The 27971-nt window shown below is 39.3% G+C and overlaps 2 protein-coding genes across 5 annotated transcripts; both read right to left on the reverse strand.

Annotated features, from left to right (window-relative positions):
• Positions 1-90: 90 nt before the first annotated feature.
• Positions 91-3841, reverse strand: LOC136444899 (fatty acid-binding protein 2, liver-like). The gene is made up of 2 exons (XM_066442657.1): positions 3623-3841; positions 91-300 (listed from the first exon to the last, which is right to left on the reverse strand). The coding sequence occupies exons 1-2, from the start codon at positions 3702-3704 to the stop codon at positions 116-118; spliced, it is 267 nt and encodes an 88-aa protein (XP_066298754.1). The 5' UTR covers positions 3705-3841; the 3' UTR covers positions 91-115.
• Positions 3842-4602: 761 nt separating this feature from the next.
• Positions 4603-27971, reverse strand: LOC136445456 (dual specificity protein phosphatase CDC14AB-like). Of its 4 annotated transcripts, none has more exons than XM_066443500.1 (16): positions 27638-27971; positions 26414-26504; positions 25922-25997; positions 23447-23539; positions 17639-17718; positions 15872-15938; positions 15098-15160; positions 14804-14891; positions 14371-14601; positions 13951-14089; positions 13220-13388; positions 12717-12826; positions 12147-12194; positions 11674-11799; positions 9531-9729; positions 4603-8145 (listed from the first exon to the last, which is right to left on the reverse strand). In XM_066443500.1, the coding sequence occupies exons 1-16, from the start codon at positions 27681-27683 to the stop codon at positions 8116-8118; spliced, it is 1656 nt and encodes a 551-aa protein (XP_066299597.1). In that variant the 5' UTR covers positions 27684-27971; the 3' UTR covers positions 4603-8115. The 4 variants fall into 4 exon arrangements, with proteins under 4 accessions (XP_066299597.1, XP_066299596.1, XP_066299598.1 ...); XM_066443499.1 differs by lacking the exon at positions 15872-15938 and adding an exon at positions 16551-16617 and having other exon boundaries at positions 27638-27970; XM_066443501.1 differs by lacking the exons at positions 12147-12194; positions 15872-15938 and adding an exon at positions 16551-16617.

Raw genomic sequence — 27971 nt, forward strand, 5'->3', positions numbered from 1 at the left:
TACGTGACGCCATAACTTTCTATATCATTGGCGCCATGTTGGTGGCCGGTATAGATCCAAGATGGCGACCGGTTATTCAGAACATACACACAATAACTCTAAAATGATCCCTACGTCACATGGAAGTCACCTTCTTTTTCCCGCCAAGATGCTCCTCATCGAACTCCTCTCCTAATTGGAAGCTGCTCACTGCCTTCTGGCCACCTGTCGTACCTGTCCACGTGATGACGTCACCTTCTTGCGTCACTTCCGCCGCAGTTGTTACGTCCAGCGCACCTTCGACGTTTTCTTCTGGTATTCCTTCAGACGGAACAAAATAAGATAGTTTTTGTGCATTTCTTGTTCTAATTCTGTCTATGCGGGACCAACTTTGGACGCAGGCCAAGCCAACCTTCCCATCCTGCCAGTTTCCAGTTACACCATCTTTTGTCTCACAACCTGTCACTCTACAATAATCGAATAACTACAGATACACACCAGCACAAACAAACACACAGACCGAAAACAATACCTCCGTTTCCGGAGGTAATGATAAATTCCAACCAGTCTATCGTCCAGAATGACGTTGGCTTTATCGGTTCAAACAGGATCTGGCATTCAAGCCCTGACACACACAATGGCACGCCAGGCTCTGCCATTATCAACATGTCAGCGAATGTTTGTACACCTTTGCAAGCTCAAACAGATAACCATCTAACATTCGGGGGCGCCAAAAAATTGCGGAAATCTGTCCGAAAGGAAATCACTTCATGAAGAAAAGAATCCTGGGGGACAATTAATGATATTTTTTGCAAACTATACTCTGCAAGAAAATGTTGAAGGCTGAGATCACGTTACCTTCTTCTGACTGACCCCGCTATCTAACAACCGTTCAACTTGACCTGACTGAAACTTGACAGAAAGAGGGCCAGTCTTGAAAAGGTTACAACAATCATGCCCTTCTAGTCTCTACCAGACTAACTACGCCAGGGTTTCACTTGCAGGCTCCAAGGGCAAAATGTGATCTTCACTGTGGACTGACTCTAGTGGCTAATCATTCCTTTTTCTGCCGAATTCTACGATTCATACGCCCGTAAGAGGGCCTGGTGGAGGCTAATGCCCTTTAACCTTAGCTTGGAGAGTGTTACAAACAACAAAGAACTTTTGCGATTATCCTGTCAAATCAAGCGATGTCATATTGTAGGCTGATTTAGTCGTGAACTCTGTAACAGTTATAAATGCCTCTGTCAATTTTTGTTTGTTCAACGACTGAATTATTCGATTAACAACGTGTATCCACTTGGATACGTTGCGAACTTTGCTCGGTGGAGAATAAAAGTGTCACAAAAAAAGGTCCAATAAAGTTGAAAGTTGAACAAGAAAGTCAACATTGCGGACATTGGAACAATACAAAAATAAAACTCTGAGGAAAAATACATGTCTTTAGCTATCGATATGTGGAAAAAATGCACGTGTACGCTACAAGAACTGGCGACGCAAAAACAAATTCATCGACTTTTAACATACTAACCAACTGCCTTTTCGGGTTGTTCTTCTCATGGTAGCGAGAAAAACAACTTTTCTGTCCACAAGACCACCATTAGGAGAAGGTTATAGGAATTGATGATTGAAGGTGCTACATCAAATAAGGCCGTTTTTCCATGGAGCACTTTCAGAAGGTGTACGTGTGCAAGGCGAAAATAAAGACCTCACAAGTTGGAGGACTTGTCACGTTGAACGTGAATGAAACATGTTTACCAAGGTAAAGAGTAGACTGACAGGCATGACAGGGGACTTATCCATAGAAGTGACCATGCATGGATGACTGTGTCCATAGGGAGCCTGCATGAAACATATTGATGCACAATGACATGATTCAAAACTTCTCAAGTGTTGTGACTACAACAGTAGTACAGTCTTCGTCTGCACGAGAACTCATTTTCAGTTTTCTCCTTTTCTTCTTTCCTTCCTCATTTTGTTTCTCTCTTCCCTCTTTCTTTCTTTTGTTAGTTCTTTCTGTTACTGATTTCGTGTTGTTTTCTCACACAGCTAGCCGACTGGAAACGCTAACCAAACGGCAGCCACAAGAGCACACAAAAAATAACACTCAGAAAACGGTACCAGAACGCCACAATACCTTCAGGGCTCCACCTACGAGTAAGTTCACCTGTACAGCAACGACAACGTGACCCTCTTGCCGTCGCCATGGAAATCGCGCGGGTATAGAAATCGATCCCGCACACACGAACTGCTTTCCGAGAAACCACCGCTCATGGTGGGCTCGCAACCCCAAAACAAATCATACAATATAGATCAATATACTGTACCTTAGCCTTTGATTTTTCAGCGTTTGCCCCTTTGATATATATGCTGACTCTTGCAGATAACACTCACCCACCCAGGTAGCTAAAATTATGGCTGGGTCATTTTAGTGCCCCTTATTTAATGTTTCATTATGTTTGTCTTTGAAGGACGAGCTGTGCTTATACGGCGTTAGTGCTTCGTTTCATTTTCAGACAGACTGAATCCGCAAAGTGCTTTGGATTCTCCAGCCGCCTTTTCACCAAGGCAACGTTAATCTCATAAATACGAGACCTTTATCATGAAATGACACAAGTTCACGGATCACGACCTTGACTTTTGTCTCTCGTCGCACGACAGTTGCTTGAAAATTAACCTTCAAATCGTTCACTTGTTCATTTGTTTCCATTATTTATTCCTTTTTCGTCTTTCGTTTTTGCCATTTTGTTGTGTTTAAGCATTGATTTTTTCTTTCGAATGTTTACCAATTTGCTTCTTTATATTTCTTCGAAATCTATAGAGATGCGTGTACGTATGTGCTGTGACTGGCATCAAAATAACTTGTTGTCACACATAAATGTTATTCTGATTGTTCCACACACTACGAGAAGTTAATGTCATAGTATGTTTATACAGGACAATGCGAGCAGAAGTTAGGTTATTTTAAACGGAAGAAACAGTCCATGCAAATACATTTTTACTTCCTTTTGTAAGTATTTGAAGTTTATTTCCGTCGTATCTTTGCGTTTGAAATAATGAGTCCCGTATGTAAATCTGTTAATCACTGAACGACACGAACGTTGTGCTAGCGCAGCCTATGCAGTTTTACATCTTAGCTCAAGCATTTCAAACATTGGATAATGAATAACTTGCCACTTTTATTGGTCAACTTCAGTGCAGTCCATCTGGTGCATTGTACATGTTTGCTAACACTGTTCCTCTTCGCAACATTAACTAGCAAACAAAGATGCACAGAAACGCACACTGCTCTATGGGCCGTAACACTACTCTTCTAAAAAAAACTAGTCGAAATCGCTATAAAACACGAAATGTAGGGCCTTACTCTTACTGTTAGGAAAATGACGAAGTTGAACACCAAGTTGCCCAAAACTGATATAGTATAGAAATTGCCGTCGTTAAGCTGTCAGTCTTGTCTTTAAGAGAGCAAGCCAAAACTTGAGCGAGTTTAAGAACCAGCTTAACATATCATATTCAACACCGACTCGCGAGGGTATCTTACAACACACAGGTTGTTGAGAAACAACGTTAACATAATTACACTGACTAGTTGGACCAGAAAATATACGTCCTTCGAGCAAAGACTACCCCCTCCACCACTCACCTATTTTCCTGAGGAACTGGCGGTAGTTTTCGTGTCTCTTCAGCCGCCAGTTACCGTTGAACTCCGCTAGATCAAACGGCATGGCTTCGATGTTCCCTTACCTGTCCGTCTCACCTGTCGAACACACCTGGTAGACAGGCACCTTAAGGTAGCAGGTGCAACAGAACCCAGCGCTTATCTTGACAAGTCCGGCGTAGGCCTGTAGGTTACATCTGAACTTTGAACCGTTACGTACGTTGTTTGTTTTAGGATCCGGTGACATTTGTCGTGCACTGCGGGTTCACTACAGCAAAATGGGGTCAGTCGTGGAATAGTTGTGGATGTGTTGTACGATTTGGTGTAAAATTTTGTGAGGGAAAGTAACAAACAGTTACCGTAAATCACTAAATTCTTGTCGACGGTTGGCAAAACGTATGACGAATTTCACCACGCCTCTATTTGTACTATGTGTGAATCTCATAATGTGGCGGCGCCTCGGAAATCCCGTATAGGTGACGTTAAACGGTGGGTGAACTTCAAACAAATATTATAAAGGTCCCCCGAACGTTGTGCATTCATGATGAAATATGTAAATCAGGAACCATCAGTATAACCAATAGGCCAACATTTAGTTTACAAGGAAAGGCAACCTATGAAAATGTTGTATTTGAACTTCTTCTAAAAGTGGAATTGGCCATATATAACAAAAAATCTTTATCCAAAAGTTAATTTTCAATATATAAATTAATGTCTTTTGTAAAAGCTAATTTCCCAAGGTCAATCTAATGTCGAGTTCTATATAAGTAATGTTACCAAGACTCTGGACGTACTGTAACAGTAAGAGTCAGTTAAAGTCTTCATGTATAGATAGCTATGTCCTATGACTTCATTTGCTAAGATAGTTTAAGACGATCTAAGCTAATATTAAATACTAGTAGTTGGATGAACAAATAGATAAAACTTTCCTAAGTCATCAGGCAAGTAAACGACAGACACCACTCTTTCAAGTCATTGCTGTAATTTATTGAATGTACAGGGTTTTGGTATTTGAAACAAACATACATACATACATGTATGTAATAAACAATAACTAGTAATAAATCTCTCGATAAAACCAGAGTAAAACACCTAAAAACACATAATTTTGGTTTTAGATAAGACATACTTATATGAAATTATGATAATTGATTATATACACACACAAAAGTATATACCATTTTCACATTTATGTTTAGGTACATCCATTTCTTAGAGACAATTTACAGAACTGATCGGTGTTGTTTTCAGAAAAAAATTAGTATGTGTGACTCTAAAACTAATAAAAATGTCGTTAATATAATGAACACAAGGCTGCACTCAAACAAGGCGGCACATACCCACACCAATCTTGTTACCATGACGACATGGGAGGGGGGCGATGCAACTGGTCATTTCTCACAATACACCTCTCTCACGCGGCGGACATGATAGAATGAAGACGAGGCCAATGAGGCAAAGAAGCAAAAATAATGTACAGATATAGTTTTCCTCCTAAAATACATTAAGTTTTAAAATATGATATCCAAGTATCAATATCACAACTAATATAATGCACAAAAAAGATGCAGCAATTTAGAGCTTCGTTGGCCGATCCCATAGTCTCCGCCCTCCTGTCAAAACGTACAAATGTAAAATAAAAACATAGAAATGCAAATATTTGACGGTCATGCAGCCACTTCCTCATTGGTCGATTGTCTTATTATCAGGTAATCATTGGCTAAACTGGTAATTGTGATTGACAGTTAGGATCGGTCTAATGTTTGCCACAAGGGCCTCGTTTTCATTCTATCATGTCCGCCGCGTGAGAAAGGTCTATACAATGTCATGGTGAACAGTAAACAATAGTTTGTTACCTGCCTTATTTCAAAGCTTACATTCTGAGAGAAGTGCACATACTGATCTTGATTTTTTGGGAGACCAGTTGCTGAATGGTTACAGTTAAGTCATATGTCTAATAATTGATAAGTAGCACTTAATGTAATTTGCAACTAATAACCAAATTTGGGTACTTATATTTGCCTCCTTTACCCCTAAACTTTTGGACCTGTGGTTTTATGTCAGTGACCTTTATTTACTGCAGAATTTTACCACAATATGAATTTCCAGTATCCTTTTGATCGGTAGCAAAGCTGAAAATACGCAAACAAACAAATCCCACTTGTCCAATGAGAACTAAGTAGAACTTATCCAGATAGCAAAGAGGCTTGTTTGTAAGTTACTTCTGCAAAGCATTTCAACAAAAGTCAAGTCATAAGGCAAATCTGAGTACACTACAGATATAGGATGTCCGAAAAGTGGAAAAAAAGACATCAACAAACGAAAACCACACTACACACATATTCACTAGCTGCCTATATCTACTCCCTCTAATTGGTGCAAAACTACACTTAGATGCAATGACAAGCAAACACAGCCAATGCAACCCTTCGTTTCAAAACACGAGCACTTAAAAATTCACAAAATAAGATCTAAAATCAAGGAATTCTGAATAATAATTGGTCCCTTATAACTCTAAAATCAAGCTAAGATTATGATTATGCTTGAGTTTTACATTTTGTGCACCTTTGCACGATTAAATATTAAAACAAGGTACAGCCAATTGAGTAAGAAAATGCCTTTCACTTACTTCTATTTTGGGCTTTATATCATTAAACCTCTACTACAGTATTACTGTACAATATCTCTTGGGTGCCCCCCATGCACCACCTTTAATCACTGGTAAGTGTACACAAGCATCACCATGTTCGAAAACCCCTTATGAGCCTCACAAGATCCAGACCAAAAACAATCGCTCTAAACAGACATCAAACCAATCTAAGAGTTTACATTTTTGAATTCTCATAACAATAATTTAGAATAAAAAATTTAGAATGGTCTACTAAAAGAACACCTGTACTTCCCTATTGTCAGTGGCAACACGCATAATTTCCCCCCATTACAACATGACTAATTAAGTACAATTAAGTGCTCTCCACCTTAATTTCGCAAATTTGTGATTTTTTTCTATACAAAAATAGACAATATTGTTTTTGTCATTTACATCACTTTGTTTTTGTATAAAACAATGGCCTACAATTATACCATTATCAGATACATACCTTATCGTATGTAATGTTTCATACGTATACAACAGTATAGTTTACTCCCCCTAAGTGTTATCAATGTTATAGGTGCATAGATCACGGCATGGTCTGCAGTCATGGTCAATATTAGGCCTTAACCTACAAACTCCCAGTAGAAATTCTTACCAAAGTTACAAGTGCAGAGATTTGTTTGTAAAGTACTTGGAAAACCAGGTATGCACCCTGGTTTAACTAACTCGGATTGGGATGCACAGAATCAGAGTAATTTGCTGTCGATTCTGACAGAATGGCCATATATGGGGAACGGAATCCGTGGAAACCTGGGGTCAAGCCCTCTACAAGTCGTGCCGAAGGCTCGTCATTGGTTGCTGTACTTGTTATAGTGAAAATCGACTCCTGTACATGTGAATTCAAACATTTCTGAGTGTCTTGTACAAATTGTATCTACTGTGCTGTACACTCAAACATACCATGCACCAGTCTTATAGATATATCTTTTTCTGGACATAATTATTGCTTTTTATAATTCTTCTCCCTTTTCAAGCTGCTTGGACAAATCCTGGGTTTGCTGACACAAAGGATAATTTTTTTTACTTTTCATCAAATTTTCAGAACGTTCATGTAGTGATGATTGGGTATACAAGTTTTATTCTGGAACCCTTAAATTTCTAGGTGTTGACACAAAATATTATGATTTATAATCACATATCAATCAGTATTACAAAGGTTCATAGAAATTTCGGTTGAAATCCTTTTTTTTTAATGTTGAGGATTTTATCATGAGATCATATCAAATTTTTTTTCGTTTCTGTTTCAATAGAAATTTGGTTAAAAATGTTCATACTTTAAGATTTTCATAAAATTCTGTGTCATTTGCAAACCAAAGGACTGATGTTGTCCTAACTAGCAGCTTAAAAATGTACAAATGCATCCCATGGGCCATGCTTCTACTCCATCTAAAAACATGCACAGCCAACATTGGATCAAAGTGCAACTTCTCCTTTCTGACCACCTAAAATATACAGAACTTTTGGATGGTGGTACCATCAAATCTTACTTACAAAGTATGGGATTGGCTAGCTGAAATACATTCTCCCAAGTCTTGTTGTTGTTATTGTTATTGTTGACAGGGAGTGCGTATTTCAGCCATTCATACCCCAACCTTACACTACCTAAGGCATCGGTTTGTAATTCAACTTGCTGTTTTACACAATTGTAATAGTCATATAATCCCCTTTCCCTAGCCCCAATTAAAAATTACCCTCAAAGTTTGTGCTTAATTCGTGCAGTCATTTTTCTACCAAAAATGTGTGGTGCACTACCCACGGTGCACTGCTTTACCCACAATCCCCCTGTCCCCATGATGTTGACATCTAATGGTGGAGGGAGGCTCTAGTAGTATGTATGCGTTGGCTTGAGCGGCTGTGAAGAAAGAAGAAAAACTCATGTCAGAGGAATACAACCAGACAAGTGTTGTGTTAATCCAATTATCTGTATTTCACGCTACACTCAGTCAAACTCAACAATTAAGTTAGAAGTTAGAAGCAAGAGCAGTTTTTGCAGTCTAAATAAAGACTCTTTTATCTGAAAACAAAATGCATTCCTGTTAATAAGTCCTAAAAAACTGTTAAAGAACAGTACTATATCAGAAACAAGAGGTAGGAACAAAGTAATGTATTTGTAATGGCATTCAACAAGCAACTCCTGAAAAAAAGGGGCAAAGCAAAATGTTGCCTGCCAAAGACTAATGGTAAACTTTGGTCTAGAAGGTGGTCAATAAGAAATATAGCAACAGAGAAAACAACACATTCAAGTAGAACATATGATGACAAAATGTCAGTCTTCCCACTTTTGAAAACTGAGTGGCACCGAATGACATCTTGGGGATTATTTTCCTCACACAACACCACAAAGCAACACAGCAAGTCACAAAACATGTCACAATCAAACTGCACACCACACTAACACACACAAACACAAAGCTGCATACTGAAGATATTTCGGAAAACAACAAAGCCCCAAATTTTAACCCTTCAACCAAACCCTCAGTGGGGATGGTTTACTTTGTATTGAGAGGTGATACGAAATGGAAGTGCACAACGCACATTGGTTTCTTGTGGGTTACAGTTAGTGTACACTGAACAACCAAACACAACGATACGTCAAAACAGTGTTAGCGATGACACCCATCTGTGTTGGTGTTTTGACGGAAGTTTTCGGTTCAACACAAAGAAACTGTGACTGGCTGACTGCCTGTTTGGACCAATTGCTTTGGAAAGCAGCAAGCCTGGTAGGTTAAAATGTTCCCAGGATAATATGTCTCAAGACATTGTACACATCATCCAGCACGGCTGTACATAAAGCCCAAGAGTTTCTGAGGCTAAGGCACAATTTACATACGAGTCGACTTGGGGCTGTGTGTGTGGAGCTTTTGGCTGATCAAATGGAGTTTTCTACTAGCAAACGCTACTTGAGTGGCCTAGGGTTCTCCATGCACAGTCCTGAGTTGACTCGAAGTCGACTCAAAAATGTGTGTGTAAACCGGGCCAATGTCTCCTTGTATAACTGGAGTCAGAACACTTGTAACACAGATCAAAGGGAAAACTATGTAGATTTCCGTGTTTCATACATATAGCCCCCCTCCCCACTGGGACCACCCATGCACTTCAAAGCAAACAGCAAGCAAAGGCTGCGGCACTGGAGGGAAGGAGGGAGTGGCAGCTGTTTCCCTCCCTGTGCACTTCAATTAAATAGAACAGCCCAAATTTCCATCAGCCCCCAGTGCCGGCATCTACACACAGACTTACTGCATTAGTGCTTCGGGTGTTATATTTGATGACGGGCGAGCCCCGGAAATCAGCGGCGGTTATATCTGACAGTTTATTGTTCCCCCGGGACAATTCGGCCACTTTGATTTCGTCCGTTTTCTCCATGGACTTGTGGATACGGTCTCGGTCTTTTCGCCGGTGATGTATGATGGGTTGGGATGAAGCAAGACGGAGAGAGCTAGAGGGGGGGGACAGGGTGAGGAGGGGGAAGACACAGTGTTAATGATGTCCCTTTACACCTAGACCTGTCACCCTTCACGCCCCTGGTGGGAATGGACTGTCCCAAACATCACATGACACAGTCCATTCCTGAAAACAGGGGTGACAGGACAACAGGTCAAGAAGATAGAGGACTGCATTAGGTGTTGAGAGGCATACCATTTACCACTACTGCTGGGAAGCTTAGACGTGCACAGCCTTGCATGGGCTACAGGCAAAGAGTGGCAACACACAGACAAAGGAAGATTACAAACATTGAGTAAAGATAGTGTTAACCACTTCCTTCACAGATACATGCAAGTTTAGAAATATTTGTCGTATAACACATAAACCATGCATCTCTTTCTTGTCATTGTATAAGGTAACTCTCTACATCAGTTTTAGAATCTTGTATATTCTTAAATTCCTATTCAACACACCTCCACGCACATGCATACCAAAATGCTATCTATACATGCAAAGAATACAGCACTGGTCCATCCCCCCTTTAAAATGGTTGACCATTCCAATCCCACTCTTGACAAGGCAAGAGTTCTGGTAATGCCCACTGCACTTTTAGGGGTGGGTGTGTACAGTGCGAGAGATAATGCATGTTACCAGTACTTCTTCAAGGGATTAGTTCGCTCCAAATATCTACGGTATTCCTTCCTTGCAAACAATGGAAGAGAGTAGCTTTTAACAGAATGCGAGTTACGAATGCAAGTGGAATACGAGCGAGGAGTTTCAGACGAGAGCAAGGAATGTTCAGATAAGTGTGAATAACCAACTCTGAAGGGGAAGACAGGAAGAAAACAGAAGAAACCAAGAAGGAAAGAAAAACAATATGATGACATGGCAGTAATATCTAAAAAGAAAACAGACTATGCAGAAATAAGAACAAAAGAAATGCACACAAAGTGAATGCAACATTTGCAAGTACAGAATGCTATCTACTAGCACCAACAGAAAGACAAGCATTTTCATATCCAGTGTTCTCGCCAGGCCTTTTCAGCATAGGGGCCCCTGATGCTGTAATCTGAACCCCCGATGCTGTGATCTGGACCCCGATGCTGTGTTTCAACCAGCATAGGGGTGTTTCATTCTGGGAAGAACCTTCATAAATCTTATAAAAAGTTCTTATTTGGCTTTAGAATGAGTCTGTGACAGGAAAAAACTTCAATTCACAAAATCTATCCCTCAAAATGCAGTAAATAGTGTTTTATTTGGTTACGAATTTCAAAATTTTGTGCGGGAAGATGCCAGATTCCCAACTGTTATCATGGCTTTGGCACTCCGTGAGTGACTTGCGCCGCGCAAAGTTGGACTTCCGTACCTTACCCCTACACTGTGAAAAAATCCTGGTGAGAACACTGATATCCATGTGTTTTCAGCTCTTTTTGTTTGACTTTAGGCCACATCAATTTATTTCCTTGGTTCTTAGAAATCCTAAAGTAAAGAGAGGTAAAGATGAAGACAGAAGAATGGGAGGAAAAATTACATCTGACAATAGTCACTCCCTCAAACTTAACAATGAAAGGTACTTTCCTCTTAGACTCTGTTAGAATAAATTGGTGCTGCCTTCAAAGCCAGTCAAATGAAATTTCCCACATCATTTACGTAAAAATTTGATCTTTTCTAAAACACTTGACGTGTAGCTTCAAATTAATTGTCTAAAGCATGCTCTTTGGTGGGACAAATTAGCTTTACGGATCGTGACGTCATCGAAAAGGACTCCTAGCCATACTAGCTGATGTAAGAGTCCTTTCTGTCACGTTACAATTTGTCCCACCAAAGAAGACAAAGATATTTACATAAATGTTCTCAGAAAAGACCAATTTTTTACATGAATAATAGAGAAATTTTCATTTCACTGGCACTTCAATGAGGAGACTGGAGGAATCCTGTGTCCCGTGTTTTCTCGTACCTTTTTAACGCTGCGGTGGCGGTACTGGCCGTGCTTCGTGTCGTACGCTTGATGACGGAGGAACTGGAGCTGACTTTGGAAGACTTTAGGGGGGACATGACACCTTGGCTGTTATTGGACGATATCCTAGAGGAAAGGGACACACTGAAATCAGTCATAGAAGTCAGAAATAGCAAAACACAAAAAATACACTTTTACTGCAGTACCAAAAAAGCAGCCAGGGGGCCCAAAAATCTGCTTTTTTCAATGGGTCCATACCTAACCATGTACTGAATATCATAGCAATCCAACCATAGCTTCTTTCTTGAGCAATTCTCTAACTTCTAAGAATCTCAAACATACATACACACATGATGTGGCATGTTAAGGGGTGGTTCATTACCTTATACATGATGTGCCTCTAACAAGGGGATAACCATTTCATCACATGATGTGGTATATCAAAAGGAATAAGATGAGGAATATTTCAGTACCTAAAGGGTTGAGATGATGACCTAGAATGCATTTTGGCGTCGTCCAATCTGCATGCAAGAAGACAAGGGAGATGGAAGAAAAAAAGACCATTAACGATACATAAAAGGATTTACAGGATAAAATTTACCACTGCAAACATGCACTGAAGCAAACCACAGGTGGAGATACGAACAAGCTTGTTAATGGAAAATGTCAGAAATAGTTAGAGAACAAAATGCGTATTAATTGTTAGAATATCGGTGAAACAAAATCTAGGGGTTTTTAGTTCACACAGCAAAGCATGTCACATCCAAGTGCTTCACACATACAAAAGAAAATCTATCTTACTAGTGCAACTGTGCATTGAGAGTGGCACATTTTGATGCATCCAATTGGTCACAAATTGACCAATCTCTATCTCCTGATTGGTCAAGAGGGGACCAATCACAAGGAAAAATTTATACCTTCTTAAAAGTTAGCCTCAAATCTTGTGCAATATCTAAACCACCAAAGAACCTTTAAGCCTTGCCAAAAACACAACGCTTCAGTTAAGGTGTATTAAAGCCCGACAGAAAGAGGACGGTACTGACTTGATGGCGCCTGTGCTTGCAGACCGCGGGTGTTTGCGGGCTTTGATCTGCCGCAGTTTGTCGCCTTGCGTCATGGACAGGCTGCTCCGCGTGACGGGTGGCACATACTCCTAGAAGTAAAATGGGAAATACATCAATCTATACTGCAAATGAAAAATTATTTTCCCATATCTATCTCATTGTATTGTCCTTGCTTTCCTAAACAGTTAAGGGTTTTACTGTACATACATCTGAATAAAAAGTTCTTCTCTTTCCATGAAGAAGAAACTCTCACAGAAATAAACGCCCGATTCTGCTTCAGTTTGGGAGTTTTGCACCTTTGAATTTGATAACCGAGGGGCAGCAAGATAGATGTCAACAACAAGAACAAGAACAATTCAAACTTGAGTTAATAATAGATCATTGCAGAAGTGTTGCCTACTACACTGAACAAGCTACTAACAACTGACAAGGATTTTAAAAAGATACAAACAAAAACAGTCGGGGGAAACAAAGCCACGTACCTCCTCATAGTCTGCGTAGTCGTTGCTGTGGTAGGCACGGTCAGTGTCCTGGATAGAGATGTCGTCCACCCCGGACAGGATACGGGACACGGTCGCCCTGTCCTTCAGCTTGTTCTCCTTCTGTTTGGCCCTGAAGATGTCTCCCTGCACCCACATCTTGGCTTGTTGTCTAGAGAAAGACCCAAGAAAACAATAAGAACACACCACTACTATTACCTCCTATATTACTAATGTCTACAATTTAGTATTTCAAGACAGTTGCTACTTTCCATCTATACTTTTTTTAACCTTTAGCAGACTGAAGTAGCCGTTTTGCACCCATTCCCTAATGGTTAGAGTTAGGCAGCAGGGAGAAAGTTAAAAAGTTACATCAAATTTACATTGTGTATGAGGTAACAAAGTGTGTATTCAGCATGTCACCAGAATATAAGTGTATATAAGATCCTGTTTGCATAATATAAGGTTAATATAATCCTGTATATAGCTTGATACAGAGAGATTGTATACAGCGGCCGTTACTTTTATGCAACGCTGACCAAAGGGGACAAAGGCATATAAAATAGGTTTAGATACCAGGCTATATACTGTACATGCATTACATTGTGGGTATGTGTTTGTTTCTTATAATAAGAAGTTAACTAGGTCTTATAGTGTTGTTGACTGCTTTATCTACGTTCATACCAAGAAGATAGACAAATCTGATTCTTGAAGAATAAGAAAAGAAGACTTACTCCTCCAGCCAGTGCTGCTGTGGCCCGATGATGGACCCAGGACGGCATATTCTGATGTAGGAGATACACTCGCCAGCCGTGAAGCGAAAGTGCTTCATCATGTAACAGCCAATCAGGGTGCCTGTCCGGCCGAGACCAGCTGGAAGGGGAGGGTGAAAAAAAATGAGGTCAACATCCTACAGTTTGGTATGAAGACGTGATGTTTTTATATCTGAGAAAATGGACATACTGTATTGGTTTCAGTTTGTGTGTGTGTTTGTTTGTCTTGGTGTGTGCGTGACTGTAGCTTTTTGAATAGTGTAGAGTGACAGGATGTGAGGTGGAAAATGGTGTAACTGGAAACTGGCAGAATGGGAAGGTTGGCTTGGCGTGAGTCTAAAGTTTGTTATACAAGTTGCTTATTCTTTTTTTTAAACGTACCTTTACAGTGGACAGCTATAGCTCCCTCTGCGTTTTCACAGATCTGAATGAATCTTCTAACTATGCTATCGCTGGGCGTGCTCCCGTCCACAAAGAACAGGTCGTAGTGGTCGAAGCCCGCGTCCGTGAATCGGCGGGCATCGTAGATCTTCTTGTTGAGGCGGATGATCGTAGTGACGTTGTGCTTCCGGAAATACGGGAAGTATGCTTCGGGCGCGTGAAGTGGGTAGCCTAGAGCGGGTTTTAGAAAATAAGTGTTTTATTCAAAAGCACCATTACATGGATAAGTATCTGTCATGCAGTATTACAAAGAGTCTACAGGAAGTATTGATATAAAACTTGTCAAGCAAAAAATATGATACTGTAATTCAGGATATAATATACTGCAGTACCTTACACATATGATAGGAGGCAATGCTAATCAAGGACTTACCATTTTCTATTTTGCTCTTGGGATGGGGACCTGAGAATGCTAGAAACTTGTTGGGCACTATCCAGTTGAAATCTCCATTTTCTACTTTCTGTAAGAACAAGAATACACACAGATTAGCTTGTGACAAAGCATACGATTTCCCTTCTGTATGCTTATGATTACTGTATTTATCACAAGTGCAGGAAGCACTGAAACAAAAAACTGTATTCCCATAGATGGTGGTAACAACAAACTATGATGAAGACAAATTGTTCTCTCTAATTCAGTTTTTTTTTTTATATCATTTGTGCTTACCTCATAATGTTCATATTCGTCCACATCGAAGGTCTCAAAGTTGATAAAGCCATTTTGTAGAGCCTGTATAACACAAAGAAAGGCTTGATTAATGACAGAAAGTTTCAAAGTAGTATCCATATTGCCACAGGCTGAAATTAATCTCGACAGACATTATCTATGACAAAAAATGTACAAGAATAGAAACTAGAAATAACACAAACTAAAAATAAATCAACAAATGGTTAGACAGGATAAAGCAAACAAAAGGACAACCAGGACAAAAAGGTATGGCATGGAAAAACACTATGTAAGTAAGAAATGACATTCAGTACAGAGCCCTTGGGCACAAATGAAAAGGAAGAATACAAATTTGTAAAATACTTTTTTTTTTCAATTTCAAAATTTGCATTTGTTTCTCCAAGAAAAGCCTTATGTTAACAGTTTTTTTGTTTTCTTTTTCGTAACCACTGTAAATTGATTTATTTTTGCAGAGACTCAATTTTGCGTAGGAAGGAAAATATGTTTTATGGTGTTTTAAATTCGTGGTTGAAACAATTCTGTTTCAAAATAGGCATTCTGTTTCAAAACAGGCCACTGTGAAAACCACGAAAACAAATCACCACAAACGTTTCAAGATGTACAGTAAATGACAGCATAAGCACAGCAGACAGGGAAAAGGCAAGCACTCTTCCTGAACCACCCCTTACTGTAGCATGGACTCTTCCAAAGTCAGACACCTGACAGAAAGATGAGTCATACCATTCTACAGCAGGGGTGACCAGGGTGCCCTACCTTGTCGATTCCGTGCAGACAGTCTAACACAGTTACTTTAAATGTACATGGTCCGAATGAGGCATCCCTGTGGGGGGAATATACACCACATAGATCAGAACATGTTGTAGTAAAATGGGGGAGGGGGGTCCAGAGATCTCACACTCATAGTCATACTGCAGACTCAACTTGGCCTCTTTGCTGCCTCCTAGCAAAGTAAATCTTGGAAAAGTTCCAAATGGCTTTTAAAAGGTTTGCTTGGAAAAACGTGTTCTGTTAACAAAACGAAAAATGTGACACTTGCACTCCAAAGCGTTTCTCGGTTAGACTATGGATTTGGACAGAATACAATGAGACTTCAATCTTTGTGCGTCATAATGTAAATTTGACTTGTGGATTGTGGGGCTTGCCAGAAATCACTGCAAACAAGATGTTTTGAATCATCTACTGTTTAAGTAGACATTACAATCACTCACTGCCAAGTGTCTGAAGCAATTTGTGGCCATTGATTTCATACATTATTTTTGAAAACATCTTTTGTTTTACAAGTGGTGTTACTGAAAGAAAACAACAAAGTTTCAATATCTTGGTTCTACTTGAAACAGGCAACTTGTAGTAGTCAGCTTGAGACCAGCACAGTATAATGTAGAGATCTCTGGTTCCCCCTTTCCCCAGTGTGACAGACTAGAACAGTTCCTACCCGGTACACTCCATGGAGAGCATCAATGAGGTTGAGATTGTATGTACAAGCACCAAAGGACGCATCCCTGCAAATATACAAGCAACGTTTCATTGTTGGCAGAGTCATCAAATACTATTGGCTGAATATTCCGGCTGTAGAGGGGCCTTTTAGCACAAAAAAATATGTTTGCACCAAAATTTCGTCACAATTCTCCTAACCACTATCACGTGCCTGTCAGGGATTGATGTTGCATACGCACTTTAATTTGTACACAAAGAAACTGGAGCTGCGCACCTAATTTTTGGTCACTGGTTCACCGGTGCAGCTAGGTAATTTTGTGGGCTACGTACATATACATAAAGGTTCTATTGTGCGCCCAATATTCTTTCTGTGTACCTTCATTTTTAGCTTAGGTGCACCAATTGTACACATCTCCCAACAATGAATTTTGATATCCCTATTTGAAACACAGAAATAACACAATGCCTAGATCTTTAGTTGACACACTGCTGAAAAACATACCGTGTTCACTACATTATATTTCCTAGCAACCTCGCATTACTAATGAAGTTTTAGCTTAATTAGATTGGGAAATATGTAGTTCAAGTGCAGAGCAAATATTACAGAAATCCTCTTAACGTCTAGAATGACACGTGGAAATGTCACTTTGTGTATAATCCCTTCTGTGCACTTCACTGTTAGCTGTAACAGATGGTGGAGTGTACACTGGAGTCTATCTATGGAGCTCTGGGTCAATACACCATCAATCAAACTGTACCATGGGGTAAGGGGTTCCTTCCTACCTAACCCACTTATAATGTACGTCTGGTACTCTCTCTCGGGCTATGAAAAATTAAAGACTTGTTTCCTAGCTTGGTTTTTGACAATAAAATATTTCACAATCGGTAAGGCAATGCTGTATAAGCAAACATTTTTGTATATCTAACCACTGACTACACATGATTTTTACATTTATTGCACGTACTGGCAACCATGCTGAAGACATAGGGTCACTGATGGAGAGGAAATATCTTGCGTTGGCTCGCATATGTTGCCATATTGCAGTTAGATTTACTGCCGTGCATACTGAGGACTGTACCACTCACCTGAAAGGTAGGAAAGGGGGGTTGTTTCCGCTGACAAGTGGTCTGTAGGCCTCCTCTGGGGTCATCTTCAGGTAGATGATCTGTGCATGGCAGAAGTATTTTTTTACAATCAAAGTCATTCCAACATTTAGTGTGTATCAATATACTAAATATTTTCTCTTCTTCGAAGTAACAATAATAACTTGCATATCTACACATTTATGTATCAACTTCAACACTTATGTTTTTTTATTTCAAGAATCATCACAAACATACAAACGCATAAAGCCAACTTGTTGTGACAAGTACACAGGCAAGCTGTCTCTGCCACAGATCAGTTTACTTCCCTTCACACGGATCATCTTTATCCATTGTCAGAATCTTTAAAAAGCACTTAACTAAAGCGTTCTCAAGGACTGATAGCAAGGTGTACGGATGTCCTTTCTTCTAATCCAAGGCTTCAGCTTTTCTACCTCAGAATAGTGATCAGTGAACAAAAGGCAAAAGCAGGTGACCCAAAATATAGACCAGTGTAACCAAAGGTGTTAACGTTGTGTCCCTAACCAGGAAATACAAACACTGTCACGCTAAAACTAGTCAACCCTGGTACTGTGGCACGCCAGTTATATGTGAACTGGACACATTTGTATTTTCCGTACATTGCCAAAATATATCCCAATCTTTTCAATAAACAGAACATTGTCCGACCTATCCTGGGCCTATGCTATATACAACATACCATGATCAGTGTTTCTATTATTAGCAACCACTGCATTTTAATCCTTACACAACAAAGGGATCCCCATCACTCTACCGTCCACTAAGTGACCAACTCTTTCACAATCCGTGTGCACTTAACAAAACAAACTGCGGCGTTTCCGTTTGCGCAGACCAACAAGGCGAAACGGGGAGGCTGGATACTGTGACGTCTTGGTTGCCTGGGTAAACCTGATGGAATTCAGGTCGTTTTTACCATGGCAACCCAACAATAACAATGTTTACTATGTATTGACAGTTGTAGGATTCAAAATCTTCTGGGTAAAACTAAAGAGGACGTTAGGTCAAACTAGCTTCCCACCGTTCTTAGATAAATGAAACAAGAACTAAAAATGCATTCTAAAGCTCAGGGCAAGTTTTACACAGTTCAGTTCCTTAAAGACTCCAAAGGTAAAATGTCTGCATTCATAACTCATCTAAAACAAGAGTCTTATACTTCTAATTCATTTCACATTGTAAATTGTCTCACTCAGAGTCATTAAACGACATTCATGTTTAGAATTTTTAGGGCTACCGATTCATTTGGAGAAAGGTGTACATTATATGAGAAAGTTGTCATTCACTTCAACCAAGGACGTTGTTACACTATTCTTGCTTCCACCACAGTTGGCCCTCACAAAGACTACTAAAAGGGTATTTAGGAAAGTAAACAAAACTATTTCCTGTTTTCAACCACAAGAAGAAAAGTATTCCTGACTTGCAGGAAGCCTGTGGTATTTTTGTTTGACAGTCATGATTGAAAGGTTCTTGTTAAGTAACATTTTTGCCTCTTTGCACAGACAATGCAACCTATGTAAAGGCCGTTGACCTTCTAATCTTACATTTAGCGAGGAATTACACACACCTTTATCAGGTCATTAAATGTTGGCGTTACTAGCTAACAACCTAACCTCAGGCAATGAAATTAAATTCAGGGAGAGAAAGGCACTCAGCTATAAAACAGCAATACTCCTTCTTTCCTCTTTTGACAAATTTAGTAGCTATCGATGGTTCTGTTCATTCATTTAGTTTCCCATCACTGTGGTTTTATTTCGTGGTGGGAGGGGAAAAGAGGTTTTCGCTGTTTAAATGCACGGCTACAACAATTTTGTAAAAGTACTAATACATTGGAAAAGCAGATTCGCAGTGTCAAATTTGCGGTAGAGAGGACACTGCAAAAAACACAGAATTAAATCCACCGTGAATGTTTCGAGATCTACAGTATAAGGATGGTTAGACTTTATCTTTTGTGAACCTAGAAACACGTAAAAACTAGGGAAGAATTTAATGAAGCCAGACAAGTGTGTTGTATTGGTGTGACTGACATAGGTGTGATAATTACTAGCTTGTTGCCCTGAGCCCTTGGGCTGGGGAGGGTGTAAGCTAAAGCCACACCTCTCTGCTAAGTGGATTATAAACACAGCGAATCATACAACAGCATGGGGCAAGCACATATGCCAATCTAATCCAATAATGCTGCATTGGGGACTGTACATTATGGGTATAAATCTTTTCCTACTATAGAGTTATTCTCTCAAATTTTGCAAATTCTTGACTGACATGTTACTGTTTTTAATCAGTAATTGCGTCGCACTACACATATGCCTCTAGTGAGTTCTCTATTCCTCTGTCATTTTTTGAAACCTATGAATGATAATGTTTGTCTTCTTCTTGTCCTAGATGCTAAAAAGATTAACAGTAAAGCTATGTGTCAAGGACATATGTAATATAATAACCCTGCTTTAGTTATCACCATTGTTTATAGTCCCATAATCATAGTGGATTTTATTCCCATTTTCCAATTTGCCATAACCCCGCTCAAATTTGATGACCACTTAAAAATACCTCAGTCTGTTCAGATAAAAAAAAGGGCCAGCAAATTTTTGTATTAATTCTAAATATATCGCTTGGTGGTTATACGATATAGTGGCGATTGCGTCCAGGTAGGCCAACTGTTTTCCAGCCATGAAAACTTAATGGACCCACGGTGTCAAGTGACAGATCACATGGCCAGTTTTGCTGTGGCAATATCCAGGTATCAATTTTCCCCACCTGGTAATCTACTGTACTTTCTATAACTTACATGTACTCCTACAGTAAATCGTGTAAAATCAGCTGTCATACAGTATATTCTGACCAGTAATAATGACCATAATGTTTACTGTTGCATACTAGCACAGGTAGAATTTAGTATGCTTCTAAATTAATAACGATATACGGTATGGGAACAGCCATAGCTGCTTTTCTTCTGTATAACGGTTCATTTCAAATGAATGGCTAGACCATAAAGGTGTTGCCATATCAAACCATGTTACAACGACCACTGCGTTTAATAACAATATCAAGGTGTCTACTTTCTTAATGCAATAGGCACAGACTATTTACCTTTGGCATGTTGTTTTTGGATACTTAATAATGCTTTTTTTTAAATCCCCACAGAAATACCTGACAAGTATTTCATATCCATGGTAACAGGTAGTGGCACAGACAATTATTGGAATATGGAATGTTTTGGTGGTACAGGAGGTACTTTTATAGGTTACCTGTGTGGAATAAGACCTTAATGCTTGGCTTCATAAACAGAGTACATAATTTAGCTCACATAAATACACAAGGCTCTAATTCTGTCGGTTCACTAACTCGTCACAATCATTAACTGAAGCAGAAAAATGTCAATACTAAGAATCATCAATAGACACAATGGTTATTTTCACATGGTTAGGCAACAACCCCAATCACATTTGAAACATAAAAACCGTAAGTTCTGTTGCAGTACCATAGAAAACCGCCAGGTGGTGCATAATCCAACTTGTCTTTTGGTTTGCCAACACCTATCCACATACTACATACCATATTATGTATGTATGTATTATCTAATTTCTAAATCTAATTCTTTCCCGAAATCTGACCATTCAAAACTACACCAAAATGTGCAAAATAGCACTCATTACGCTAAATCCTTTCAAACTGTTAAAGGTTGCTGAAAATAAAACAGTCTCACACTGGCAGTGTTCAAAAGCTCTTATCCTGCGAGGAAAAACACAAGTCAACACCGATATGGGTTACTATGGCGATGACATATCGTACAGGATCAGTTCGGCGGGAAAAGCACTGGACAGAGTGCCGCATCTCGCAGTTAACAGCTGAGGACCTCTTTCCTTTGTATCAATGAGAGCTATAACTTTTCCTGTGACCATGGTGGCAGGGTACACATAACCATAACACACTACAATTACTACAAATCTGTTATATGTAGCAGGTGGTAGAATCATGTAGGAAACATATCACAATTTGGGAAAATGCCAATAGAAGTTAGCCTTGACCTAAAGCTTAGCAGGAATCTATAAAAAAACATTCTGGCCTTGATTAGAAACCTCAGGCAACTGTACCAAAAACGTATTTACTCATGGTTCTGTGGTAGGGATAGGAAAGTTTTGGAACCAAAAATGTACAGCAATGTGGATTTAATAAAAATGGAAGGCAATTCACCTATAACTGAGTCTCTACCAGACTAACTATGCCGGCTATAGGGAGAATATTTCATATTTGCCAGGGTTTCATTTGGGGCTCCTTAACGGGCAAAGTGTGATCTCCGTGGACTAACTCTACTGGCTAAATTATTCCTTTTTCTGCCGAATTCTATGGTCCATATGCCCGTAGGAGGGCATATAACCAATGAAATGGGGCAAAATGCATTGAAATACACATTCTAACAGTTCATATTTCCAGTTCATATTTCCAGTTCTCAACCAACATTTATTGTCAGTTTGTCTTAATCCGACTCTGCAGATCCCGAGTGGGACTCATCAGCCACCAGAGGGCATGTACCAGAAGTGGACTCCCCTGAAATCTTTGCTAGCGAAGCCAAGCCAATGAATGACAAAACGAACATCAATCATATTTCAATAATATCTCTGTGACAATTTTAAAATTCCATGACTTCTAGTCTTGAATAAAATCTCTTAACACTGCTTTGCCTTTTATTTAAAAAAAAAAAAAAGAGGGCAAACCCAAATACCTCGACAGGAAATTGAGGAAAGGCAACAAGCAAATTTTCCCAACTGTGTTATACCTTTTTGTCAGCAGTAATAGACTGGGGACAGACTATTGTAGGGTCTTAAATCCTGATGTATCAAATGACATCCCAATCTGCGTCAGAACAAGCTAGTTAAGCCTGTCCGTTTTCTGAGGAACAATAACTTTCTACATCATTAGCATGCGTTGTCGGACATAACATGAAAGATTTGTATGGTTACCAGAATGTCACTGAAGATCTGACCTAGAAACTCTACAATAGAGACATATTCTCTGTGTATGGTGTCATATTTAACAATTATCATTCAGTAGAATTCTAGCTTTGTAGTTGGGAGCATAAATGGAATATGAAGATATCATAGAAAATTCAAGATTACCACGGCTGGACATATACAACTTGTTGCCCAAAAATGCCCACAAATAAAGACATGCACTGTTACGTCCCCTCGCCACCAAGTCCAAGTGTAAAACCACAAAAAGCCAAACATGGGATAATCCCCCTGACAGTTATCCTGTTGGTTTGTGGTATACCACTGATATGTAAGTACTTATCATCAGCCAACTGACTGAGTATGTACACAACATACATGTATTACTGAATACCACAGCCTTGAAACAGTGTGAAATTGAGTTTCTTTTCCATGCATTTGGCATTTCTAAACTTTAGGTAGGGTTTTCGTAACTTGGCCCAACTTCCCTACACAACAACTTGTTTTCATCTTACAGCATGAAATCATTTGCACAGCTGTCAATCAAAGCCGTCCTTGACTCAATATGACCTTTGACATTAGAATGTCATTTTGCCCTATGACTGAGTGACATTCTGCTACTATCAAAGAAAACAGTCTGTACGGAGAAGTCTGTTTTCGTTGCCAACTAGCTAGTAAAGGTCAAGAAATATTTGGGACTAGAACCCATGTCTCAGAGTTCATGCCAGACCAAAAGGAAGACGATCCAAGGCAGTGTGGTGTTATCCAAGCTATGTGACCTAAAGCCTATTTCTGGAAGTGTGCTCAGTTCTTGTTTACTAGTACTCACCGCGTAGGATCCTATCAGATACGCGGCGTTGGCTCGCTTTCGGGCGTCAAAACTCGTGTAGTGGACGATCTTCTTCTTTGCTAGAGAGAAAGACTGAAAAAAAAACATGACTGTTACATTAACTTCTACAACAGTAGAAACACTATTGAAACAGCCAGGTTGCACACTGGGCAACCCTGGCTGAGCAAAAATTTAGGTTGCTGAGTGCTACCCTTGGTTTCCACTTACAGACGAAATCTAAAGACAATATCAAGATTATCTGTTTTAGAAATTATACTGATTTATACTAGGTAATCCAGCAATATTAAGGCTGATTCTATACTGCAAAAATAATATCATTATCAGCAATCATGGTTTTTGTACAAAATTGAGATGTAAACATATTCCTGTATTCATAAACAAATTTTATAGCATATGAAACTAAGCAAGGATTATGATGAAAACTATTGCACCAACATGTAATTTATACATGTATTGAATAATTAATGTTGAAAGCATTTCTAATACTACAATGAAGACTTGTCTTTAGTTCAGTATGCAAAATACACTGGTCTTACAAGATATAGTTTATAAAGTTTTCACTCCAACCCTGCAAAGAGTAGGATATTAGTTAAAATTTTAGGCCTGGTGTCAATCATAAATGTAGCAGATTGCATAAACCAATCATCAGAAGTACCCCTCACTTTAATAGGATTAAAGGTCTGAAATGTTTAAGCCCATTTCTAGGCAACTGTTGCCATGTAAAGAGCAAGAGAATGTTATTCCACAGTAACCAGGATGTGGGGCAGTTTCAAGTAAATCTCTCATCTTTGTTAAACTACTCAAAACATAAACATTTCATGTAAATGTCAGGGTAGGAAAATGAATAAGTTTTTAATATTCCAGCTTGTATGATTATGTTCACTGCCACTAGGAACTTGTGAGTTGTAGCATCAGCAAAACAGCTTAGTTTCACTTGTGATTCTAATTTTAAGTCTTTATAAATGTGTTTTCTTCAGTTGCCAGAGAAAGTTTACAGCATGTGACACGTAACACTGCTAAAGGGTGGCTCTAGCCTACACTAGGCAGGGTAACAGCAATAGCAAAGGTACAAGAGGGCTGGCATCATATCCAACTGGCTTAAATTTGTGTTGTAAAGTTATCCTGACAAAATATTTGCACAACAACTGTTAAAGGGAAAGTGATTTGAATAGTTCGGACAAGGCTTTCTATGGCGGGCGTTCGTCACCCTGTGTCCGTGAATGGGCGTGATTAAACGTTACGCCACAGCCTGGCACATATAAGGCCACCTGAACCTACCGCGACCTCGTATGTTTGTTAACTACCTGCAAGGACCTTTGGACTGGTGTACTAGGGTCCTACCAGGAACAAACAATGGACCTGTCACAAACACCTGAAACCTGGGCGGGCAAGGCCTCTATAATCACCTACAGCTCTATTTGCACCTGGGAAGTAACTCTACGACTCAGTTACTCTGTATTCCTACATGTTTGCGGTCGTTTTTTACAGAACATTGTGTGTGTTGCGTTGAATACATGAACGGTAAACAAAGGGGCGTCATGGTTGTGTGACACAGAATGGTCACCCTTCGCTCCCTCTGGCCTAACCTGTGCTCTTATTACACCCCCTCTAGGCTTAATTATCCATTTTGATCACTTCATGATTCAATTATGCCATGTTGAAACACCTTTGTGACAACCGGGGAAACTGTCGCTATTTCCGCCATCTTGTGTTGTGTGGCGGAATGTGTGTCGTGTTGGTATATACACACAACACATGCGCAGGTGCTGGCCATTGTCTGTCACCCCTGGGCCTGCTCGATTTACGACCAGGGACCGGTTTGGAAGCATGCCAAAAGGAACCGGCAGCTGTAATAGACATTTAAATACATCAAATGTATCCCTCTTTAAATCAACCGTGGACAGCTCTAAGTTCATATCCTTTGCCAAACAAAGTCAAAAATGCTTCAAGTCAAAAGACAAACGGCTAGAATTTTATGGGTGGGATTACAGTAAGTGGAACAGCTGGTTGTTACCAGCCCCAGGCTATTCTGACAAAATAACCAATAATTTTACCCCATATCGCAACACCTACTTGACACCAATCAGATATGCATGTCACCTCATCATATGGTAACACTTCACTGAAATACCTGAAAGTTAGCTCGAAGATTTTGCATATTTAAACAATAAGACTGGTCTGAAATCTATTGTAAAATCATTTCAACTACCTGCATACCACTCCTGAAAATTCAAGACTACCAGGGATACTTTTGAGTCCCTAGTGCCATACTGTAGAAGCCATATCTTCAAATACCTGAGGAAAACTATCACAACTCAAATGGGTAAATTTTGACACATAAATCTTTAAAAGCTATGACTTCATCTGGCCCCAATAAAAAAAACATGCCATAGTACAACATAAAACATACATGTAAGAACATGTATAAAAGGTATATAAAATATATTTTCCTACCTTGAGTTTCTTGTTGAGTTTACAGCAGTATCTGTACACCATAGCCAGGTTGAGGGGCCCAAAGTCTGCATAGAAGCTACAAAATGAAACGAGACCATGGGTTAAAAAAAAATAAACCTCAATTCATATACTCTCATTTATTTTTCGCAGTAGAAGGGGGAAAGAGTTAACTGTTTGGTTGTCATGGTTGATACAGTTCTGTACTGTACATTAGTTATAGTAATACAAGGGAGATATGCATCGTGAATTCATGGTGAAGAGATCACTGCAAAACCCATGAAAATAAAACCATCGTGAAAGTTTCAAGATTTACAGTACATTACCTGGCACAGTCTGAGCAAGAATACCTGCAAACTACATTAACATTATCGTGCAAGGATTCTTCTCAAAATACTGATAGTCTGGGTCACGTTTATGTTTTTGTTACTGGTTATACTTTACTTCTACTAAGTTCTAGGCCAAGCACACGTAAAAGAGAAAAGGATGACTTACTTTTCATACACCAGTTCATCATCCACACAGAAATAATGTGTGTTTGCTGTGGATCTTGGCTTGCCTCGTAGAGTAGCGAAGTACAGGCGATCTGGATTTGAGAAGAAAAGGTTTAACATGGATAATCTCAAAGAGATTTAAAACAATATTGTCTACACTGAAAACAACAGATAAGAACACTTCATACAGAAGTTCTGATTGAAAAATATACATCGTTAAGATTTCTGATGTAATAAAAATCAGTCTAATGTAAACAGAAATGTCAGTGCCTGTTTACATGGACAGATTTTTATAACAACAAAAATCTTTACCTGTTTTGGTTCAAATTGTAATACATTTTGATAAGGCAAGAATTACAATGTACATACTTCACCAAGGAGTTGATCATGTCATATGTATGATATTGATAATATCTACCACTAAAATCACAAATCATTGCCACTTGTAATTCCTATATAATCACCGAATTCCAGATGCCAACTGCCAAACTAAATGTTACTGATAAGTTAAGATTAATTTTACTTTGGTAAATGAGACCATGTTGCATCAACAAGACAAGCAAGGTTCCATTTTTACAGACAATAATGTAAACAAAAGAGTTTTTCACATCTTCCTGTTTCACACCTTGCATATTTGACACCTACTATAGATGACAACATGTAATCATTTCAATCAATTATATCAAGACAAAGGGAGGAAGAGGATTATGCTGGAAAAACAACATAGAATCTTCACAAATTATACCTGATAACTAGCCTAAAATAGAAGATAAGTTTAACGATCTATGGTGGTTATGATATGGTAAAGGAAATACCAGTAGTCAATTTTTATTTCCTTGTACTCGAGTTGTAAATTACCACCTTATTCTGGCTACGCTAAGAGCAAGAGAACGTAAGAAGAATCCAGAAGAAAGTAACACTAAAATATCAAACAAACACCTATATCGTGATGCTCTATTAATATTTGTAACGCCGTATTTCCATCCTGTGGTTCAAAATTACAGTAATCTGTATACAGATATGGGTTTGAAAATGTTGTGAGTGGGCGGTTCGGTTCCACCAGTGAAGTTTTTGGTGCCCAACTTACGTCAAACCGGTGGTGTCAAAATTTATACCACCAACTTGGGCCGTCCCACAACATCATAAGACTGGAAATGTCGACTAAAAGGCCACTGTAGAAGCAAATTTAGCATCTACGTCAGTTGTTTAGATCGTGGGGTCTTACCTTTGATGAATTCTGAAGCACAGACGAGCTCGTTTTCGTCTGCCATGGTCTCCTGGTAGCCGAGGTGAGGGATGTACTGACGGGGCCCAAGCTGATCAAGACCCGGAACAGAACTCGACTTCCACCGCTGTAACACCTGAACAGCAGCCGTGATGAGCGATCGGACCCGAGCTCAGTCAACAGAGAAAGATATTCTTCCACTCCGGCGATAGTGGGGCTTGCGTTACCGTACGACACAGTACTTAATCGTGGTTGCAAAGTTGACAAAATTTCACCCCAAGCTACAAATTCGCCATATTGTCTTTTTCGAATGAAAGGCAAACACACCAATTAG

The sequence above is a fragment of the Branchiostoma lanceolatum genome, chromosome 11 (genome assembly GCF_035083965.1).
Source record: "Branchiostoma lanceolatum isolate klBraLanc5 chromosome 11, klBraLanc5.hap2, whole genome shotgun sequence".
NCBI lineage: Eukaryota > Metazoa > Chordata > Leptocardii > Amphioxiformes > Branchiostomatidae > Branchiostoma > Branchiostoma lanceolatum.

What these genes read in the sequence shown, in the direction of transcription:
- LOC136445456 (XM_066443500.1), bottom strand. Translation starts at nt 27,683, where the DNA reads ATGGCAGACGAAAACGAGCTCGTCTGTGCTTCAGAATTCATCAAAG. An exon ending in GTCTGCACGGAATCGACAAG is followed by an intron (nt 15,161 to 15,871) that starts GTAGGGCACCCT and finishes TGTGTTATACAG; the next exon opens with GCTCTACAAAATGGCTTTAT. An exon ending in CAAGAGCAAAATAGAAAATG is followed by an intron (nt 14,602 to 14,803) that starts GTAAGTCCTTGA and finishes AACCCGCTCTAG; the next exon opens with GCTACCCACTTCACGCGCCC.
- LOC136444899 (XM_066442657.1), bottom strand. Translation starts at nt 3,704, where the DNA reads ATGCCGTTTGATCTAGCGGAGTTCAACGGTAACTGGCGGCTGAAGAGA. An exon ending in CCAGTTCCTCAGGAAAATAG is followed by an intron (nt 301 to 3,622) that starts GTGAGTGGTGGA and finishes TTCCGTCTGAAG; the next exon opens with GAATACCAGAAGAAAACGTC.